Consider the following 16,174-nt stretch of genomic DNA (forward strand, 5'->3'; position numbering starts at 1 on the left):
GGTGAGCCTCCTGATGTGGGTGGTGCGTCCTCCGCAGAGCGGCTGGTGCTCTCAGCTACTGCTAACCAGTGAGCCATCTCAAGCACGTTCTTACAGATGCTTGAACTCCAGGTCACACCAACGCTAGCAAGACCCTTCCGCGAGCCGTCGCCAGGGGGCGCGCGCGGGACAGGAAGGAGGCGCTTCGCGCTTTGACCCTCGGCGCCGCCCGTCGCAGAGATAGCGCGGGAAAGTCTGAGCCGACAGTGGCGCGCCGGCCGGGGCTGTCCGCCGTGATGGAGGAGGTGGAGGCTGAGGAGCCGCAGGAGTTCTCTCACCGGCAGGTACAAAATAAAACGCGGTCCCAGCAAGGGCAGGACATGAAGTCCTGGGAGAGGGAAAGGCCCCGAGTCCCTAGCGGGCCTCCGCGTGTGCGCATGCGTCGCTCGGCTGCAAGGAGGGGGTGCGGTCCGTCGAGCCTGCGTCCAGCTCGCCGGAGTCGGGGTGTCCCGGCGCTGTGAGGGCCGAGCCTGCGTCCAGCTCGCCAGAGTCCGGGTGTCCCGGCGCTGTGAGGGTCGGGTGTGGGCGCTACAGGGAGACGATGGGGCTTGGAGGAGCGTTTGCCCAGCATGAGGGAATCCATGGGTTCGAGTCCCAGCACCGCACCTACCGGGCTTGGTGATGAACGACTGTGACCCCAGCACGGAGCGGGGTGTGTGTGGAAGCGAGGGGCTTAGGGTGGAGGCAGAAGCCAGTTTAGAGTCATTTTCAGCGACAAACCGAGTTCGAGGCCAACCGGGATTACGGGAGGCCCTGTCTTAAAGGAGGGCCCGGTGGTGGCGGCGCACGTCCTTAATCCCAGACTGAGGCAGGCGCATCTCTCAATTTGAGGTGAGCCTGGTCTACAGAGTGAGTTCCAGGACCGCTAAGGCTACACTGAGAAACCCTGTCTCGAAAAAAAAAAAAAAAACAAAAACAAAAACAACAAAAGAGGCTGGGGATAGCGCGTGTGAGGGTGAGAGAGATGCAGGAGAGACATACAGACTAATTCAGAGGCTGAGGCAGAAGGATTACGAGTTTTAGATCAGTTAAGTACCTAGAGAGACCCTGTCTCAGGAGCAATCGAGGGCAGTGTGTGGGGGCTCAGGCCTTTAATTTTAGGAGTCAGAGCGAGCGGTGTGTGTGAGCTTGAGGCTAGCCTGGTCTACATAGTGAGACCTGAGCAGCTCACTAGGGCCTGGGAAACGCTGCCTATTCTATGCTTCAGAGCCCGGAGTCAGCCCCTGGCAGGCTGCCCTGGAACCCACCTTCTGGCGTCGGTTGTGATTTCGGGTCCTCTAGTCAGTTAGCCGTGGCCCAAATATAGTTTTCTCCTTTGCAAAGTCGGAATAGGGATAAGTACTGCACAGGGTGGTGTCAGAGCCAATATTCAGTTGTTTGATGAATCAGAGCTGCCGTCTCAGCTGGGAATGATTGTGAGCTAAGGGTTGCGGGTTGCTTCCTTAGGTATCTGCGTCCCAGCGGCTGTCTGCCCTGCACTCCTGTTTTAAGAAATTCAGAACCTTTAGAACCATCACTAGAGCCCAGCCGTGAGCACCCAAGCGGCCATCATCTGTTTTCACTTGGCAGCTTGCTTTTATTTCAGTGGCCCTCAACCTGTGGGTTGTGACCCCAATTAGATAGCCTGCCTATCTGATAATTATGATTCACAACAGAGATTCACAAAGTTACAGTTATGAAGTACCAATGAAATAATTCTGTGGTTTATGTATTGAAAATGAAATAGTAAAACAATTTTACTACACGAGGAACTGAGTTAAAGGTGGCAGCCTTGGGAAAGCAGGGAGCCACTGCTCATCTGCTCTCTGTAGCAAGCGCAATTCTCAGGCTCTCATTTCAGTTGTAGAGCCCTGACCCTCCTTAGGGAGTGTGGCTGAGCAGTTTTAGCCTGCTGGAGGCTCTGAGTTCAGATGAAGCCTGGCACGGGCCACTGATCCCAGATTTCCGGGAGTCGGACACAGGCAGATCTCTGCGTTCCAGACCAGCCTGGTCTGCAGAGTGAGTTCCAGACCAACCAGTGTTACACGGAGACCCTGTCTAGAAAATAAAATGAAAATAAGATGAGAACACAAGTCAAGTTAGGGTGGCATAGTTCAGCTCTTGTCTTCTGCAGAGAAGGGAGGTTCTCTGGTCCCTTACACCCTGCTGATAGATTGTTACATTTCACAAGTGTGTTTAGTTGTTGAACACAGGGTTTCTCTGTGTAGCCCTGGCTGTCCTGGAACTCACTTTGTAGACCAGGCTGGCCGCGAACTCAGAAATCCGCCTGCCTCTGCTTCCCGAGTGCTGGGGTTAAAGCTGTGCACCACCACGCCGGCTAGTTGTTGAACTTTTTTTCCTGTTTGTTTGTTTATTTGTTTTGTTTTGTTTTATTTCTCCAAGATAGAGATCTTCTATGTAGTCCTGGATGTTTTGGAACTCACTCTGTAGATCAGGCTGGCCTCAAATTCAGAAACCCGACTGCCTCTGCCTCCCTAGTGTTGGGATTAAAGGCTTGTGCCACCACCACCCAGATCTTTTTTGTTTTTACACTGACAGTTTTGAAGAGTCCATTAAGAGCAAAGGTGTAATGGAGGGCATAGACTGTAGTTAAATTATGACTATTTACTTATTTATGTTTTATTAAATTTATTCATTTTGGTGAGGCTGCTGTCAGGTCAGCTTTTAAGGGTCAGTTGTCAGGCTCTGCCGCAAGCTTTAGCCATAAAGCTTTGCCATAACCATCTTGCCACACACACCTTTTTTTTTTTTTTTTTTTTTTGGTTTTTCGAGACAGGGTTTCTCTGTGTAGCCCTGGCTGTCCTGGCACTCACTTTGTAGACCAGGCTGGCCTCGAACTCAGAAATCCGCCTGCCTCTGCCTCCCGAGTGCTGGGATTAAAGGCGTGCGCCACCACGCCCGGCTTCACACACCTTTTTTTGACAGTCTTGTCTTACTAGGTAGCCCTGGCTAGCCTGGAAATCACAGAGACCCACCTGCCTCTGCCTCCCAAACGCTGGGATCAAAGGCGTGCGCCACCATGTCTGGAAGTCTTGCTTTCGTTTAATTAATTAATTTATTTAAAAGAATTAGTTATTTTATGTATATGTACACTGTAGCTGTCTTCAGACACACCAGAAGAGGGCATCAGATCCCATTACAGGTGGTTGTGAGCCACCATGTGGTTGCTGGGAATTGAACTCAGAACCTCTAAAAGAGCAGCCATCTCTCCAAGCCCCTATTTTTTTTTTTTTTTCCTGGTACTGGTATTTTATTTCTTTGTGTACATTAGGCCATGAATTCGTATGGAATGGGCTCCAACAGCTCAGGCTCTTTTCCGTTAGTCCTCACAAAGTGTGTTTCTCTGGGTGGCGCAGGCTGGCGCTTCAGCTGCACCCAGGCGCCCTTCTCTTTGGCTTCCTTTTTCTTCTGGTCGTTCTCCTTCACCCGCTTCAGGAAGCTGTCTCTGCTCTTTGAGTGCTTGATGTGCTCAATCCGCACATTGATCCTCTTGGCCAGAATTTTGCCCTTAACCTGCTTGTTGACAATGATGCCCATGGCATACTGGGAGACATTGCAGACTCTTCCGGTTTTGCCGTGGTAGCACTTATGGCACATTCCTTTTTAAACAATGCCCATTCCCTTCCCTTGATGTCTACAATATCACCCTTCTTGTAGATTCGCATGTATGTGGCCAAAGGAACAACGCCATGTTTCCTAAAAGGCCTACAGAACATATACCTGGTGCCTCTCCTCTTTCCCTTTGTGTTCGTCATTTTGGCGAGTTACTGGAAGATGGCTGCGGCCCCCTATTTTTTTTTTTTTTAATTTAAATTTATTATTATTATTATTATTTTTTTTTTGTGGTGCTAGGGATTGAACTCAGGGTACCTGCTAAGCAAGCACCCTGCCTCTGAAGTACACAATAGCTGGGGCCTTTTTCCCCTGTATTCTCTCCGCTTTTAGAGCAGAGCCTGGCTCTTAGTAGACAGTAAATTCTTACTGATTAAATGGGGTTGCAAAGGTGAGTTACCAAGTTTGCATCTTGTCTCTGGTGTGCCTCCTGAGGACCCAGACGTCCACTCAGCCACGTAGGCAATATCAAGCTAGGTAGTCAGGGTCCTGCCCTGGAGTTTAGAGTCTGGCGATTTAGCCTCCAGGTCTGCAACCTGGAAGAAGGAAGGCGGCAGCTCAGTGGGCCTGGGGCAGACAAAACTTCCCTGAGCCAGGTGTGGTCAGAAAGATCCGTGTCCTGTTTCCAACCCTACCTGAAAGAGGCTGATGATGGTTTTGTCTTCTCTGCCAAAGGCCTGGGTTTACCATCAGGTTTGCCTGATGGCTGAGCAGATGAGGGTTCCTAGCTCATGTGCCTGGTCTTACCCAAACAGCTCTGCAGTTGACCCTACTCTTGCCCAAGTAGTGCATACTTGCTGGTGTCTTGGATTCAGGTGTCACCATGCCTGCCTCAGCTCTGTCTTCAGATATCATATAGTGTTTCCCTCCAGGCAGAGCGGCCATGACTAATTGGGAGACCCTCACCTGATCTCGGTCACCGGTCTGCGCCTCCCAGCCAGCCGCGTGCTCTTCTGTGTTACTCTCCCTGCTGGATGAGGCTCCGCAGTCCTGTGGCTGCTCTGTAAATGCACCCAATAAACTCATTGGTTCCCCAGGATGGACTTGGGTGGAGTGGTCCTTTCTTTGGCTGGTGCCCTGTAAGGAGGGGTCATTTGTGTCCATCTCCCCAGGGGAGGAGAACACACTCATTGGAGAGACAGAGCAGGGCTGCTGTTCGGCTGCTTGGAGCCTCTTTCCCCCGTCCCCTTTCTTGGTAGTCTTGGCTTAGGGAAGAGTGAGATTTTTTTTTTCCTTCCCAGTATTTTAAAGGGTTTTTGGGGCCTGGAGAGATGGCTCAGCTCAGGTCAAGAGCACTGACTGCTCAGAGGTCCTGAGTTCAGTTCCCAGCAACCACATGGTGGGTCGGAATCATCTGTACCGGGATCTGATGCCCTCTTCTGGTGTGTCTGAGGACAGCGGTGGTGTACTCATATATATACACACTAAGCAAAGAAATCTTTAAAAAGGAGGGGGAGGGTTTCTGAGGACTAGGGATGTGAGTCAGTGGAAGTGTTTGCCTAGTGTGTCAGTGTCGGCTGTTGAGGTGACTGTGATTCTCCAGATGAAAGGATGGTCAGGCCTGTGGTCACCGGCCTTGCTGGTTAGTGTCTTGTCATCTGTACATGGAGGGTTGAGGCTTTTAGGGACTCGGAACAGAGGGATGGAAGCTTTCTGTCTTTGTTTAGCTATTTTCAGGCCACAAACTGCTTTCTCATTGTATTCCCCAGAGGGGCCGAAGTGAGCAGGGTCTGGGCGGCAGCTGAGGCAGGAGCAGGCAAGCCCTGGTGTCACATCTCCTCCTTGACTGTCACAGACTATCTTTATGTGACCTAAATAATAACCATTAGCTGAAAGTCACTTTTCCCCACGTCACACTCCAGAGAGTGTCATTAACTGATTAGTACACTTAAGTGTCACTCGGCCGGGATGGAGAGCACAGGGGGAAGTGGCCCAGCAGCCCTCTCCTTGGTCTTAATCTCAGGTGCAAGAGCTCTCATTTGCAGCCCCTCAGGACTTTGGTTTCCCCGCAGAGGCTGAAGGCAGCAGTTCACTACACAGTCGGCTGTCTCTGCCAGGAGGTCGCGCTGGACAAACAGGTGAACTTCAGCAAACAGACCATCGCGGCGATCTCCGAGATGACTTTTCGACAGTGCGGTACGAGGCCACTGCCTTTTTCTGTGGGATTTGCCTGGGACCAGTGTGTTAGGAGCTGAGGTGTGTCTCACACACACACACACACGGCTCCTGCCATCCCTAGCCAGTGGCCACATTCTCCCTGGTCACCTCATGCTGTACAATTTGGATGCTGTGTGGGAAGGGCTGTCAGGTTGTCCTGTCGTGACAACACCAGGCATCAGCACCTTGTTTAAACTGCACTGGTGGTGCCCTGGTGGCTGAGACATTGGACACTGTCCCCATTCTTTCCTTCCCTAGGGTGTGTAGCAGCTGAACCCATGGGTAGGCTCTTGCTTCGCTTGAGAGGAAGGCAGTGTCCTCACAAGCTATAACTTGGAGCAGAATTTAAAGGACGGCCCCTAGGGACCAAAGGGGTCCCCACAGTCAGGATAAGTCTTAGAAGGGGGGGATTCCATGATTTTATAAAGCCAGCGCTCTGTGACTAAAATTTTAGCCAGCTAAAATCTATTTTTTTCTTTCTCTCTTTCAGAAAATTTTGCCAAAGACCTTGAAATGTTTGCCAGGTGGGTAGAGAAGCTGGCTGTGTGATCTGAGGTCCACTGACATCATTGTCCACATCTGTTGGTGTATTTCGGGGTTCTTGTTTTCTGGGGGTGGGGGTTGTGGCTGATCATGACGCCACTGGGGATTAACACCTGCTCTGAACACGTCAGTTCAGACCGCCTCGGTATTTCTGAGTTTTCTTGCGGGTCTCCGAGTGACCCAGCTCCGGCTGACAGAGGTCTGAGCTGCATCCCCAGGACTCTGCACGTGTGTGGCTGCCTGTTTTAAAAACTGTTGCCCGGGACGGTTTGATTGCTGTGGGTCTGGGAGCTCAGGGGGCCGGTCCCTCCCTGGGAGGGGCCGCGTTGTGTCGCAGCATGATTGCTTGCAGGTGTACAGAGAATGACAGGCTGGGGCTTTCATCCGCATCCGCCATGAGGAAGTGGGGGAGGCGCCCCCCCCCCCCGCCGTGATTTATGTCCTTTCTTCGATTAGCACCTCAGGTGATTGGAAGCCATTGCTTTTCTTCGGCGGTTGGCATGACTGAGGCCCCTGCTCTCTGCACCTGCGCGGCCCCGCCTCACAGCGGCCCTCTGCGTTCTGTTTCTAGGATGGATATTTTCAGTGCATTACGTAGTGTGTTCTCGGGGGCTCGAAGCCTTCCTCTTCCCCATCTATATTAATATCAGTCCCTAAAGCCTGCTCAGCATCATCCATGGCGTACCCAAGCGGGATAAGGCAGTGGCATGGGATGCCGGTGGCTCCCTCAGCTGCGGCTCGCTCGTGCCCACCCCTCGGTCCCATGAAACTCCGGTTGCCTTCACTTCCCCTTCCGGTGTTAGCCGTGGAAGTCAATGGAGTTTTTTAAAAATACTTTTGTGTAGTTCCAGCAGTAATTTGGGCATGGTGGGGACATTCCTGTAATCTTGGTGCTTGTAAAGTTGAGGCAGGAGGATCACAAGTTCAAGATTATTGGTCTGGGCTACCTAGTGAGATTTTGCCCCCCCCACCAAATCCAGAAACTGGGGGTAGAGAGGTGGCTCAGTGGTTACGTGTATGCAAGCAGAACGCTCATACACAAAATCTACCAAACACTCCTTCCTCCTTTCTGCGCAGTGGTTTGCTAGAGTTGGGACTTGACTGGGGGGTGTATGCTATCCATAGCAATAGCTGGTGTGTGGGGACCCTGCTCCTGCAGCCAGGACGGCGAGGACATTAAAATCCGGCACAGAGAAGTGTGGAGGGTATCTACCTTGCTGCTGCCCAGTGGACAGCAGGGTTTTGCTGTCCTCTGCAGGGTTGGTGTCTTGGCTCATTACCTCAGTCATTGTACTGTGGCTGCTGCCTGATGCTTTCAGTCCGCAGAGACGGACTACTTAGGCACTTCTGCTCGTCGGAAGTTCGACCACGAACCTTTGTGTTTCGTCCAAACTTTAATACCAAGCGTTCTGTGACTTGCTCCTGCCCTTTCTGCAGACATGCGAAAAGAAGCACGGTTACCACTGAAGACGTGAAGCTCTTAGCGAGGCGAAGTAATTCACTGGTGAGAGATGAATTTCTTCCCCCACTCCCCTGCCCCGCCGGAATACATTACTCCCAATTAATCACTTATTCCTCGGGGTGCCTGGCGTTAGAAACTAGAGATGGTGGAGGCGCTCAGACCTGCCTGTGATTTATGGTTCTCCTTTCATTATGATGTATCTCGCAAAGCCAATCTAAAAGTTTCTAATCAGCTCTCTCTGGATTCCATAATTTACCTTTTTGGTAATATCTCAAAACTTCGGTCCCATGATTCATTTACTGTATGATGTCACACGTTAGTCATGGATTAGTCTCTGCCTTTACCCCAGAGATAGGGGTTGAATCTAGGGCCTTCTGCACAGCAGACAAGTGTATACCACTGGCTATGCATCCACCTACCCCTTGTCTGCTTCTTGTTTGTAAAGCTTATTATTTTATTTTATGTGTGTGAATGTTTGACTTGCATGGATCCATGTATACCATATGCTTGCCTGGTGCCCTTGGGGGTCAGGAAATGGTCTCAGACACCCTGGAACTGGAGTGAACAGGTGGTCATGGGCCACAGTGTGGGTGTGGGAATCAGAGCTGGGTCCTCTGCAAGAGCAAGAAGTACTGTTAACCACTGAGCCATCTCTCCAGCCCCATTTCTTGTTTTGAGACATTCGTGCTGAATTATACAGGCTAGTCTTGAACTTAACTTTTAGATCAGGTAGTCTTTGAACATGAGATCCTCCTCCTCTGTCACCATCCCAGGAGCCTGGTTTACAGGTGTGCCACCCAGGCAGGCCATACCTGTAGTTCTGACGGACCAGGGGTGGACGGAAGTCTGCAAGCCTGGTTATGCAGAAGAGAGCACGATTTCTATTTTTTCACATCTCTAGAGTCATTTTGACCAAGCAGTTGTCTTCTAGGTGTAGACACTTGCCACTTTGAGGTGCCAGCGTCACCTGGCTGTGGCTGCCAGCAGACGTGGACCACAGCAATCCTGCCTGGTCTCTGCCCTTCGCATGATTTCCCCTCCACAGGAATGGGGTTTGACGCTGTCTCCGTTTCTCGGATCGTTAGTGCTCAATAGATAACTCAGTCAATGAGTTTCCACCAGCTCTTTGGAATAGTGGAAAAGGCATAAGTTACTGTGAGGATTTCCTTTTAGGGTTGTAAAATGGTTTCTAGACAGATTTAAAGACTTAAATATAGTTTTGCTTTTTGTATATATACATAGCTAAAATACATTACAGAGAGGAATGAAGAGATCGCTCAGCTTAACCTGAAACGAAAGGCCAAGAAGAAAAGAAAGCCGGAAGATGAAAGCAGGGGCTCTCGGGAGTCCATGGCTGAGGAGCCGGACGGGGCTGAGGAGCTGCAGAGCGAGAGCTAAGGGCTTCATCTCGTCTGGAAGCAGTGCTCGCCACGAGGGCAGTCTGCAGGGATGAGGACAGACATGGGAAGAACGGCCCCGCGTGTGGGCAGCTTTTCCTGCTGCCTGTTTGAAGTCATTCTCGGCAGAAGCTTAGAAGCTGGGAGTTCCTGCAAAGGCACCGCACACATCACCAGGCACAGGGAAGGCTTGCACTTGGGTGGCACAGCGTGACTTAGTGACTGGCAAAGTGGGCTAGCAATCAGCCGTGCTGGCTGTCGGGATGAGCTTAGTCCTTCACTGTTTATTTCCCAGGTCGAATGCGGGTCTCGGCAGGGTGAGTAAATAAAGCTGTGTTTGCTGAGCCCGGCTGCTGTGGCTTCAGGTCTCAGCCTCCATCGCGGTGACAGGTGGTCCCTGGGATGAAATCTCTTACTCTTCAGGGTGACTTCAGAGGCAGGGGTTTGTGACTTTTCTAGCAGTTCTATAGAATTAAGCCTTGGCTCTCCCGAGGAGATGTCTGCTTGAAGGGCAAGTCTGGAGTGTCCACGGGCCCTGTCCTACTGTCGCTGTGTCCTGAAGGCTGTAAGGTGTTCAGGGCCTGCCCTCTCTCCCTTATGGAGTGGTAGGGAGCAGAGGGATAGCTCTCTGGGTATAGGCAAAGCCTGATGACCTGAGCGTCACCCCATGGTGGAAGAGGGACCTGGAGAGGTCTCTGAGCAGGGCGTGTTTTACTTTGAAAGGAGCCGACTTTCAGTTGCTTTGTTTCAGTCTCGAGCCTCCCTTGGATCTTGGTGTTCCTTAATGTCTGAGATGGGGTTTCAGGTCTGTCTGAATATGAGGGGTCCATCCCTCACATCCCCACAATTCTCAACCTGGACCTGTGAAGGGCCAGGAGGTGGCCCAGGACTTTGTCACTGTCTTGGGAAGGGAGTGGGCTGTCAGCTGGCCGAGTCCGGGTTTCTCAGGAAGTGACTGTGACCTATACAAAGAAGGCATCCTTACACTCGGCCAGTCTATCAACGTGCGTGTCTACATTTCCAAAAATGGTATCTATGACGGGGAGAGGGATAGGCACATGTGTGCTACAGCGGGAGTGTGGGTCAGAGGTCAAGTTTGTTAGGAACCGGTGTGTTCTTCCATTTGACCATTATCTGGGGCCAGAGTGGAGCTGCAGGTTACCAGGGTCGCACCGCGACTGCTGCGCGCAGTGAACCATCCTCCTGGCCTCCTCAGTGAACCATCCTCCTGGCCTCCTTTCTTTCAGTCTTTTTTTTTTTTTTTTTTAAAGAAATGTGCAAACTGCTGACCTGGGGATCTTGGAAAGCCGTAGACCAGGAACTCTGCAAGTGTGCATGTCACTGAGATGCCGAGGACAGTGTCCGTGGCACTGAGATGCCGAGGACAGTGTCCGTGGCACTGAGAGGCCCAGGACAGTGTCCGTGGCACTGAGAGGCCCAGGACAGTGTCCGTGGCACTGAGATGCAGAAGGCCTTTGGTCCCGTCTCTCTTCTGCATCCGTATCTATACTTGAGTGAGTCAAAGGTCTAGCCCTGGGGCAGAGGGCAGTCTGGGACACGCTCTTGGTTCATCCTTCCTTGCGACCTGGTGAACGCTGGGGCCGCCCTGTGTCCCTGGGTCTTCTCTGCACCTGGTTTCTTCTGCTCCTAGCCGATTCAGACGTGCCTGCCTTTAGCTCTGGGGATGGACGGAACCGTGGTAGGCTGCACGTGCTGGGCTGAGCTGCGTCCCAGCCTGCAGTCTGGCTTCTCATGGGTAAGATACCACATGTTCAGCTCTTTACCCAGGCCTGATTTCATATTCTGTTAAATCACCCGGCTTTGTTCTGATGGCTTCCTGCTTGCCACAGGCACAATCAGAACTTCCAGTGCAAGCGCGCACGTGTTCTAAAATAAGAGCAGCTTCACTCCATACACAGGAAAAGTCCCGAGTCTTTAATTAAGGGGCTAAATCCAACCCCACAAATGTTTCTTTCTGTGAGAGCTGATTGCTCCGGCTTGTGCGTCACCGCGTGAGTGTGGAGAGGCGTGCAGGTTTTCAATGAACGCGTGCAGACCCCCAAGCAGGTGGTGCTAGAGCTTAAAACACCACAGAAGAGACCCTCGTCCACCAAGCACAGACCTCAGCACCTCCGAGGATGATGGGTGGCCGAGGCACAGGAGGCAAGTGGCTGTCAGCCTTCGGGCTGCTGCTGCTCTGGGGGTTTGCAGCCTCCGCCCTTCCCCTGGAGAGTGGTCCCACTGGCCAGGACGGTGTGGTGAGTGCGCCTGCTCAGTTTGTCTCTGTAATTCTGACCACTCAGTCCTGCATGATGTGTTCTGTGTTGTGTTGTGGTATGTGTGTCCCCAGGATTTTACAACGCCCCATTCAGACCCCTGGTCCCCGTTTGCCCTCAGTTCTCCTAGCCTGTGTCTGCCAGGGACTCCTCTCTGCTGGTGTCTGCTTTGGAGACAGAGATTGCTTCCAGCTGCCACAGTGCTTCACCGGCTTCTGCCGTGACTGGTCACACGGACTCCCAGAGCCTTAATTGATATACGCAGCTACACTTTCACTCGCTCAAATAATCCCTGCCCTCTCGTTCTCCATGGTGTAAATTTTATAATTTCATCAAATGATTTACTTTCTCTTTTTTCCATTTTTGAAAAAGTTCCAGGAAAGAGTCCATAAAGTTGACATTAAAAGCGGATTTTTCTTTGAGATGAGTTTCAGACGGGTCGCTTGTCATCAGAGTACTCCTAGAAGCTTCCCCAGGAGTTTGAAAGAAGGCCCAGACTTAGCGTCTCAGTCTGTTCTGATTTCTGAACATCCAGGAGGATGTGTGGAGGTGGGAGAGGAGAGCCTGTGGACCTAGGGCCTCTCAGCTTGCAGCCATTTTGACAGCTTTCCTAGTCTCAGAGCTGAGGACCTCAGCACAGATTATAAGGTAGAAGTTATAGCATTTTATTTGTTTTCAAGACAAGGCCTCACTGTGTGTAGCCCAGGCTAGCCCAAGCTCACAGTACTCTATCTGCTGTTGCCTCCTGACTGCCGAGTCCAAAGGTCTCTGCCACCATGCTTGAAAAAAGTCAGCATTTTAATTTATTTATTAATTATTATTATTTTTGGACTGGTCTGTTTTTCTCCGCTGAGCAGTTTCTCTAGAGTCCGTCTCACTCTGACTTTGAGGGAGTGTGGTTGGTTAAGGAACAGTTTGCCCTCTGTCGGGGAGGAGGGGGGGCATCTCCGAAGGCTGAGTGAGTCCCAGTGAGTGAGTGGTGAGTCTGTAGTTGCTTTTCTCTCCTTTGTTATCTGCTTCTCTAAAACACAGCAGGAAGCCACGGAGGGGAGGACGAGCGGCCTTCTGACTTTCCTTGCCTGGTGGCACGAGTGGGCGTCCCAAGCCGGCTCCAGCACCCCCGTCGGAGGGGGTACCCCCGGGCTGTCCAAGCGCCAGGAAAGGCCACCCCCCCAACAGCCCCCACACCTGGATAAAAAGCCCTGCAAGAACTTCTTCTGGAAAACCTTTTCCTCGTGCAAGTAACCCCACCCTGGGCACAGCACCCAGGCCACCCTGTGAGATGCCAACCCAACGGGGCCTGAATAAAGGCTGTCAATCAGCGGGGAGCTTTCTTATGTCAGCTTTGCCTCCCCTGCCCTGTGAGAATCATTGATTTCAGTAATGCTCGCTACTGACAACAGGTCAGCTAAGGGATTGGAGATTCAGAGACCCCTCCAAATAAAATGGTGGTGGCTCTTGCTCGAATCAGCAGAACCATTGGGCTTCCGTCCCCTTCCTGGTGCTGGGAAGTGAGGGCTTTGCCTTCTCTTGGTTGACGTGCGTGTGTGCGTCTGTGTGTGTGTGCGCGCTTGTGTTTGAGAAAAGGTCTGTCTAAGCTCATGCTGGCCTTGAACTCCTATGTAGTTATGAATGACCTTAAAATGATTTTCCTGCCTCTACCTCAAGTGTGGGAATATGTCCTGTTCAAGGATGTATATTTAAGAGTTCAAAATAGAGTTGATTTTTAGCTTTTGGAGGTAGGGTCTTACATGTAGCCCAGTTGGTCCTGAACTCCCAGCCTGTCTTGGTCTCTTGGGTGCTGGATAGAGCCATGTACCACCACACCCAGCCCACTCCAGTCCAGCATGAAAATTCTGGCCAGAGGGTGGCAGAGCGCTTGCCCTGGGTCTGGATTTGATCCTCGGCAGGCACTGTGAACTTCACGAGCAAGCTAGCAACACTGTGCGGTGATTATTCCTCATATTTTAGCTAAAACTAATTTTAAAACTAGTGTTATGCTATTAAGCTGACACCATGCTGACAGGCTTATAAAAGTTATATTCAAATTCGTTACACAGCTGCTTTAATTAGTAATATGAATTTGTTAGTTCTTCCCATTGATTTTACTTGGTGAGGAAAGATGTCTCCCAACAGAAGTTTCCCACTGGGCAGTGCGGCTCCCTCGCACCCTGTACTCCATTCCACTTGCTTTTGGAGGCAGGGGAGTCACTGTTTAGCTTTGTCTGGCCTGCATCTTTGTGTGCAGAATAGTCTAGCCTCCATTCAAATTGATCCATCCATCTATGCCTCTGTGTGCCGGGCAGGCCTCAGGGTGTGTGCCACAGTGTCTGGCTTACCTTGACTTCTGAGACAGGGATCCCCCAAAGCTAGCATCCAGACTTTGTCCAGTGAAATACTTTACACACACTTGTCACGTTAGTTTTCCCATTTCACCTTCAGTGAACAGCGGTTAGATGAGAGATAGTTCTGTTTTCTACGATATAAAACGACCAACTGTTGAACCCACAGCTAAGCAGGACTTTGGTCTTCTCCAAGGAAGATGGGGGCAGATCGCTGTTGCCAAAATTAGCTTCAGTTCTCTCCCCTAGCCCTGAAATACTTTCTGGTTTATACACACCTAACTGTCAAGGCACACATTAAGAGAACACTGAATGTGAAGGTTCTGGATGCTAAACTTGCTGTCACTATGTACACGTGGTGTCAGGAAAACTGCTGGCATCCATCTATTCCCCCCACCCACCCCACCCCACCCCACCCCAGACTGTTAGGTGCAGGGATCAAACTCAGGTCACCAGTGTTGGGAGCCACAACTTTTACTCACTGAGTCACCTTTCAGGCTACAGGAAGGGTGTGGTGGGTTAGGTGTGGCCTTGTAGGGCAGTAGTCCCAGCCCTCGGGAGGTGGAACCAAGCGGATTGCTGGGAACTTAAGACCTGCATGGGTCGCACACCCTGATTTACACCTGCCCCTAAGTAGGCTACTGCCCTAGGCGGATCTTTCAGTGTGTGAAGAGAGACTGGGACTCAACTCCCTACAGTTAAACTCAAAGCTTACAGAGCTAGAATTCCATAAGATTCTGAGAGTCAGGCCTAAAATGGGGAAGGGGCCCAAGGCTGCTGGAGATGCGCGAGTTTTATCTCTGGACATCTGGGGAAGCAGACTCTAAATGTGACTGCTGACTTGGCTCTGGGTCCTTAGAGCTGAGCTCGGTCATCCAAGCTGAATACGGCAACACGGCTCACACTTCTGCACAGCAGCCTCAGGAGAGCAGTGCTGGGGTCCACGTGTTAGTGGAAGGATCCGAGTGAGAGGCCAGATAGTCTCCAGAAATTGGTCTTAGAGTTGTTGTTTTTTTCCTAGAAGAAAGGTGTACTAGAGTGTCACTTGGAGTCTTCTCTGCTCCATCCGTAAGACTGGACTTTCCCTTAACTGTGTCCCTGTGTCCCACTGAAGGACAATAAAGCTAATGATCTTGCTAGGCCGACCATTAAGTCCAAGCTACTTTAGTTCAGGAGACTACGTCGGCTGGCATCAGCTAGCTGTTGGTTTAGACTGAGTTACTATGCTCAAGGTTGGTGAGAATGGGTGAGTGCACCCATTTGGGAGTACCTGACTTCCCATACCTGGTGTCACATGAAAAATAAAAGCAAGTAGTGTCCACCTGTCAGCTGACCCGGGGTGGGGGTTGGAGGCAGACTGGGAATTCAGTGACTTATGTATGTAGCTGAAATGGCCGGCGTCAGGTTCAGTGAGAGGCTTGTCTCAAGGCTGAGTGTCAAATAAGACATCCCATTAACCTCTGACCTAGTGTGCTCACATATGCTACACCATGACCCACATGTACATAAACTACACACATAAATAAATGAAAAACCAGTAAAAGGGAAAGACATGCCTTCCTGGCTTTAGGATCTGGGCATGATTTCTTAGAGAACACCTTTTTGTTGGTTGGTTGGTTGGTTTTTGAGACCTGGTCCCTCCTTATAGCCTGGCTGTCTTGGAATTCACTGTGTAGATCAGGTTGGCCTCAAACCTTAAGAGATGCTCCTGAGTGTTGGGATTAAAGGTGTGCCCCATCACATCCAGTTTAGGGCATAGCTTTCTGTAGTCCAATATATATATCGTCAAAGTGTGGCCAGTGTTAACGAGACCTGGAGAGCTTTGTCATCCATTCTAATTCCAGTATTTGGCATCAGATGTCTAAGTGCTGAGGAGGAATTCAGTATGAACACTCCGTAAAGTCCTCCACAGGAGTTTGTCAGGAGTAACAGCAAAGGGTGCCACACGTTGGAGCCTTGGACCAGGAAACGTAACAGACACACTCAGTGTGCTGTAACAGTGCTTGCTGAAGGCACATTCCACATTTTCACTGGCAGCTTCATAGAAGGATGTGTTCCATGTGAACAAACCAGGAAGGAAACCTAGTTATCTAATAGAAGGAAACATGTTCTTTCTCGATGGGGAAGGAAGAAGCAAGGGCCAGGTGAGTAACCCGTTATTTATAACTTGTGCCATTTTTGTTTTTTTTTTTTTAAAGATTTATTTATTTATTATATGTAAGTACACTGTAGCTGTCCTCAGACACTCCAGAAGAGGGCGCCAGATCTCGTTATAGATGGTTGTGAGCCACCATGTGGTTGCTGGGATTTGAACTCTGGACCTTGGGAAGAGCAGTCGGGTGCTCT

The 16,174-nt window shown here is 50.8% G+C and overlaps 2 protein-coding genes across 3 annotated transcripts; both read left to right on the forward strand.

Moving 5' to 3' along the window:
- Positions 1 to 222: 222 nt before the first annotated feature.
- Positions 223 to 9,756, forward strand: Cenps (centromere protein S). Its single transcript, XM_021161575.3, has 5 exons — positions 223 to 323; positions 5,664 to 5,787; positions 6,299 to 6,332; positions 7,789 to 7,855; positions 9,056 to 9,756. The coding sequence occupies exons 1-5, from the start codon at positions 276 to 278 to the stop codon at positions 9,209 to 9,211; spliced, it is 429 nt and encodes a 142-aa protein (XP_021017234.1). The 5' UTR covers positions 223 to 275; the 3' UTR covers positions 9,212 to 9,756.
- A 1,443-nt stretch (positions 9,757 to 11,199) lies between these two features.
- Positions 11,200 to 12,910, forward strand: Cort (cortistatin). Of its 2 annotated transcripts, none has more exons than XM_021161576.2 (2): positions 11,200 to 11,468; positions 12,519 to 12,910. In XM_021161576.2, the coding sequence occupies exons 1-2, from the start codon at positions 11,349 to 11,351 to the stop codon at positions 12,729 to 12,731; spliced, it is 333 nt and encodes a 110-aa protein (XP_021017235.1). In that variant the 5' UTR covers positions 11,200 to 11,348; the 3' UTR covers positions 12,732 to 12,910. The 2 variants fall into 2 exon arrangements, with proteins under 2 accessions (XP_021017235.1, XP_029331908.1); XM_029476048.2 differs by having other exon boundaries at positions 11,332 to 11,468; positions 12,522 to 12,910.
- The last annotated feature ends 3,264 nt before the right edge of the window (positions 12,911 to 16,174 follow it).

The sequence above is a fragment of the Mus caroli genome, unplaced genomic scaffold (genome assembly GCF_978045245.1).
Source record: "Mus caroli unplaced genomic scaffold, Mus_caroli_1 scaffold_6, whole genome shotgun sequence".
NCBI lineage: Eukaryota > Metazoa > Chordata > Mammalia > Rodentia > Muridae > Mus > Mus caroli.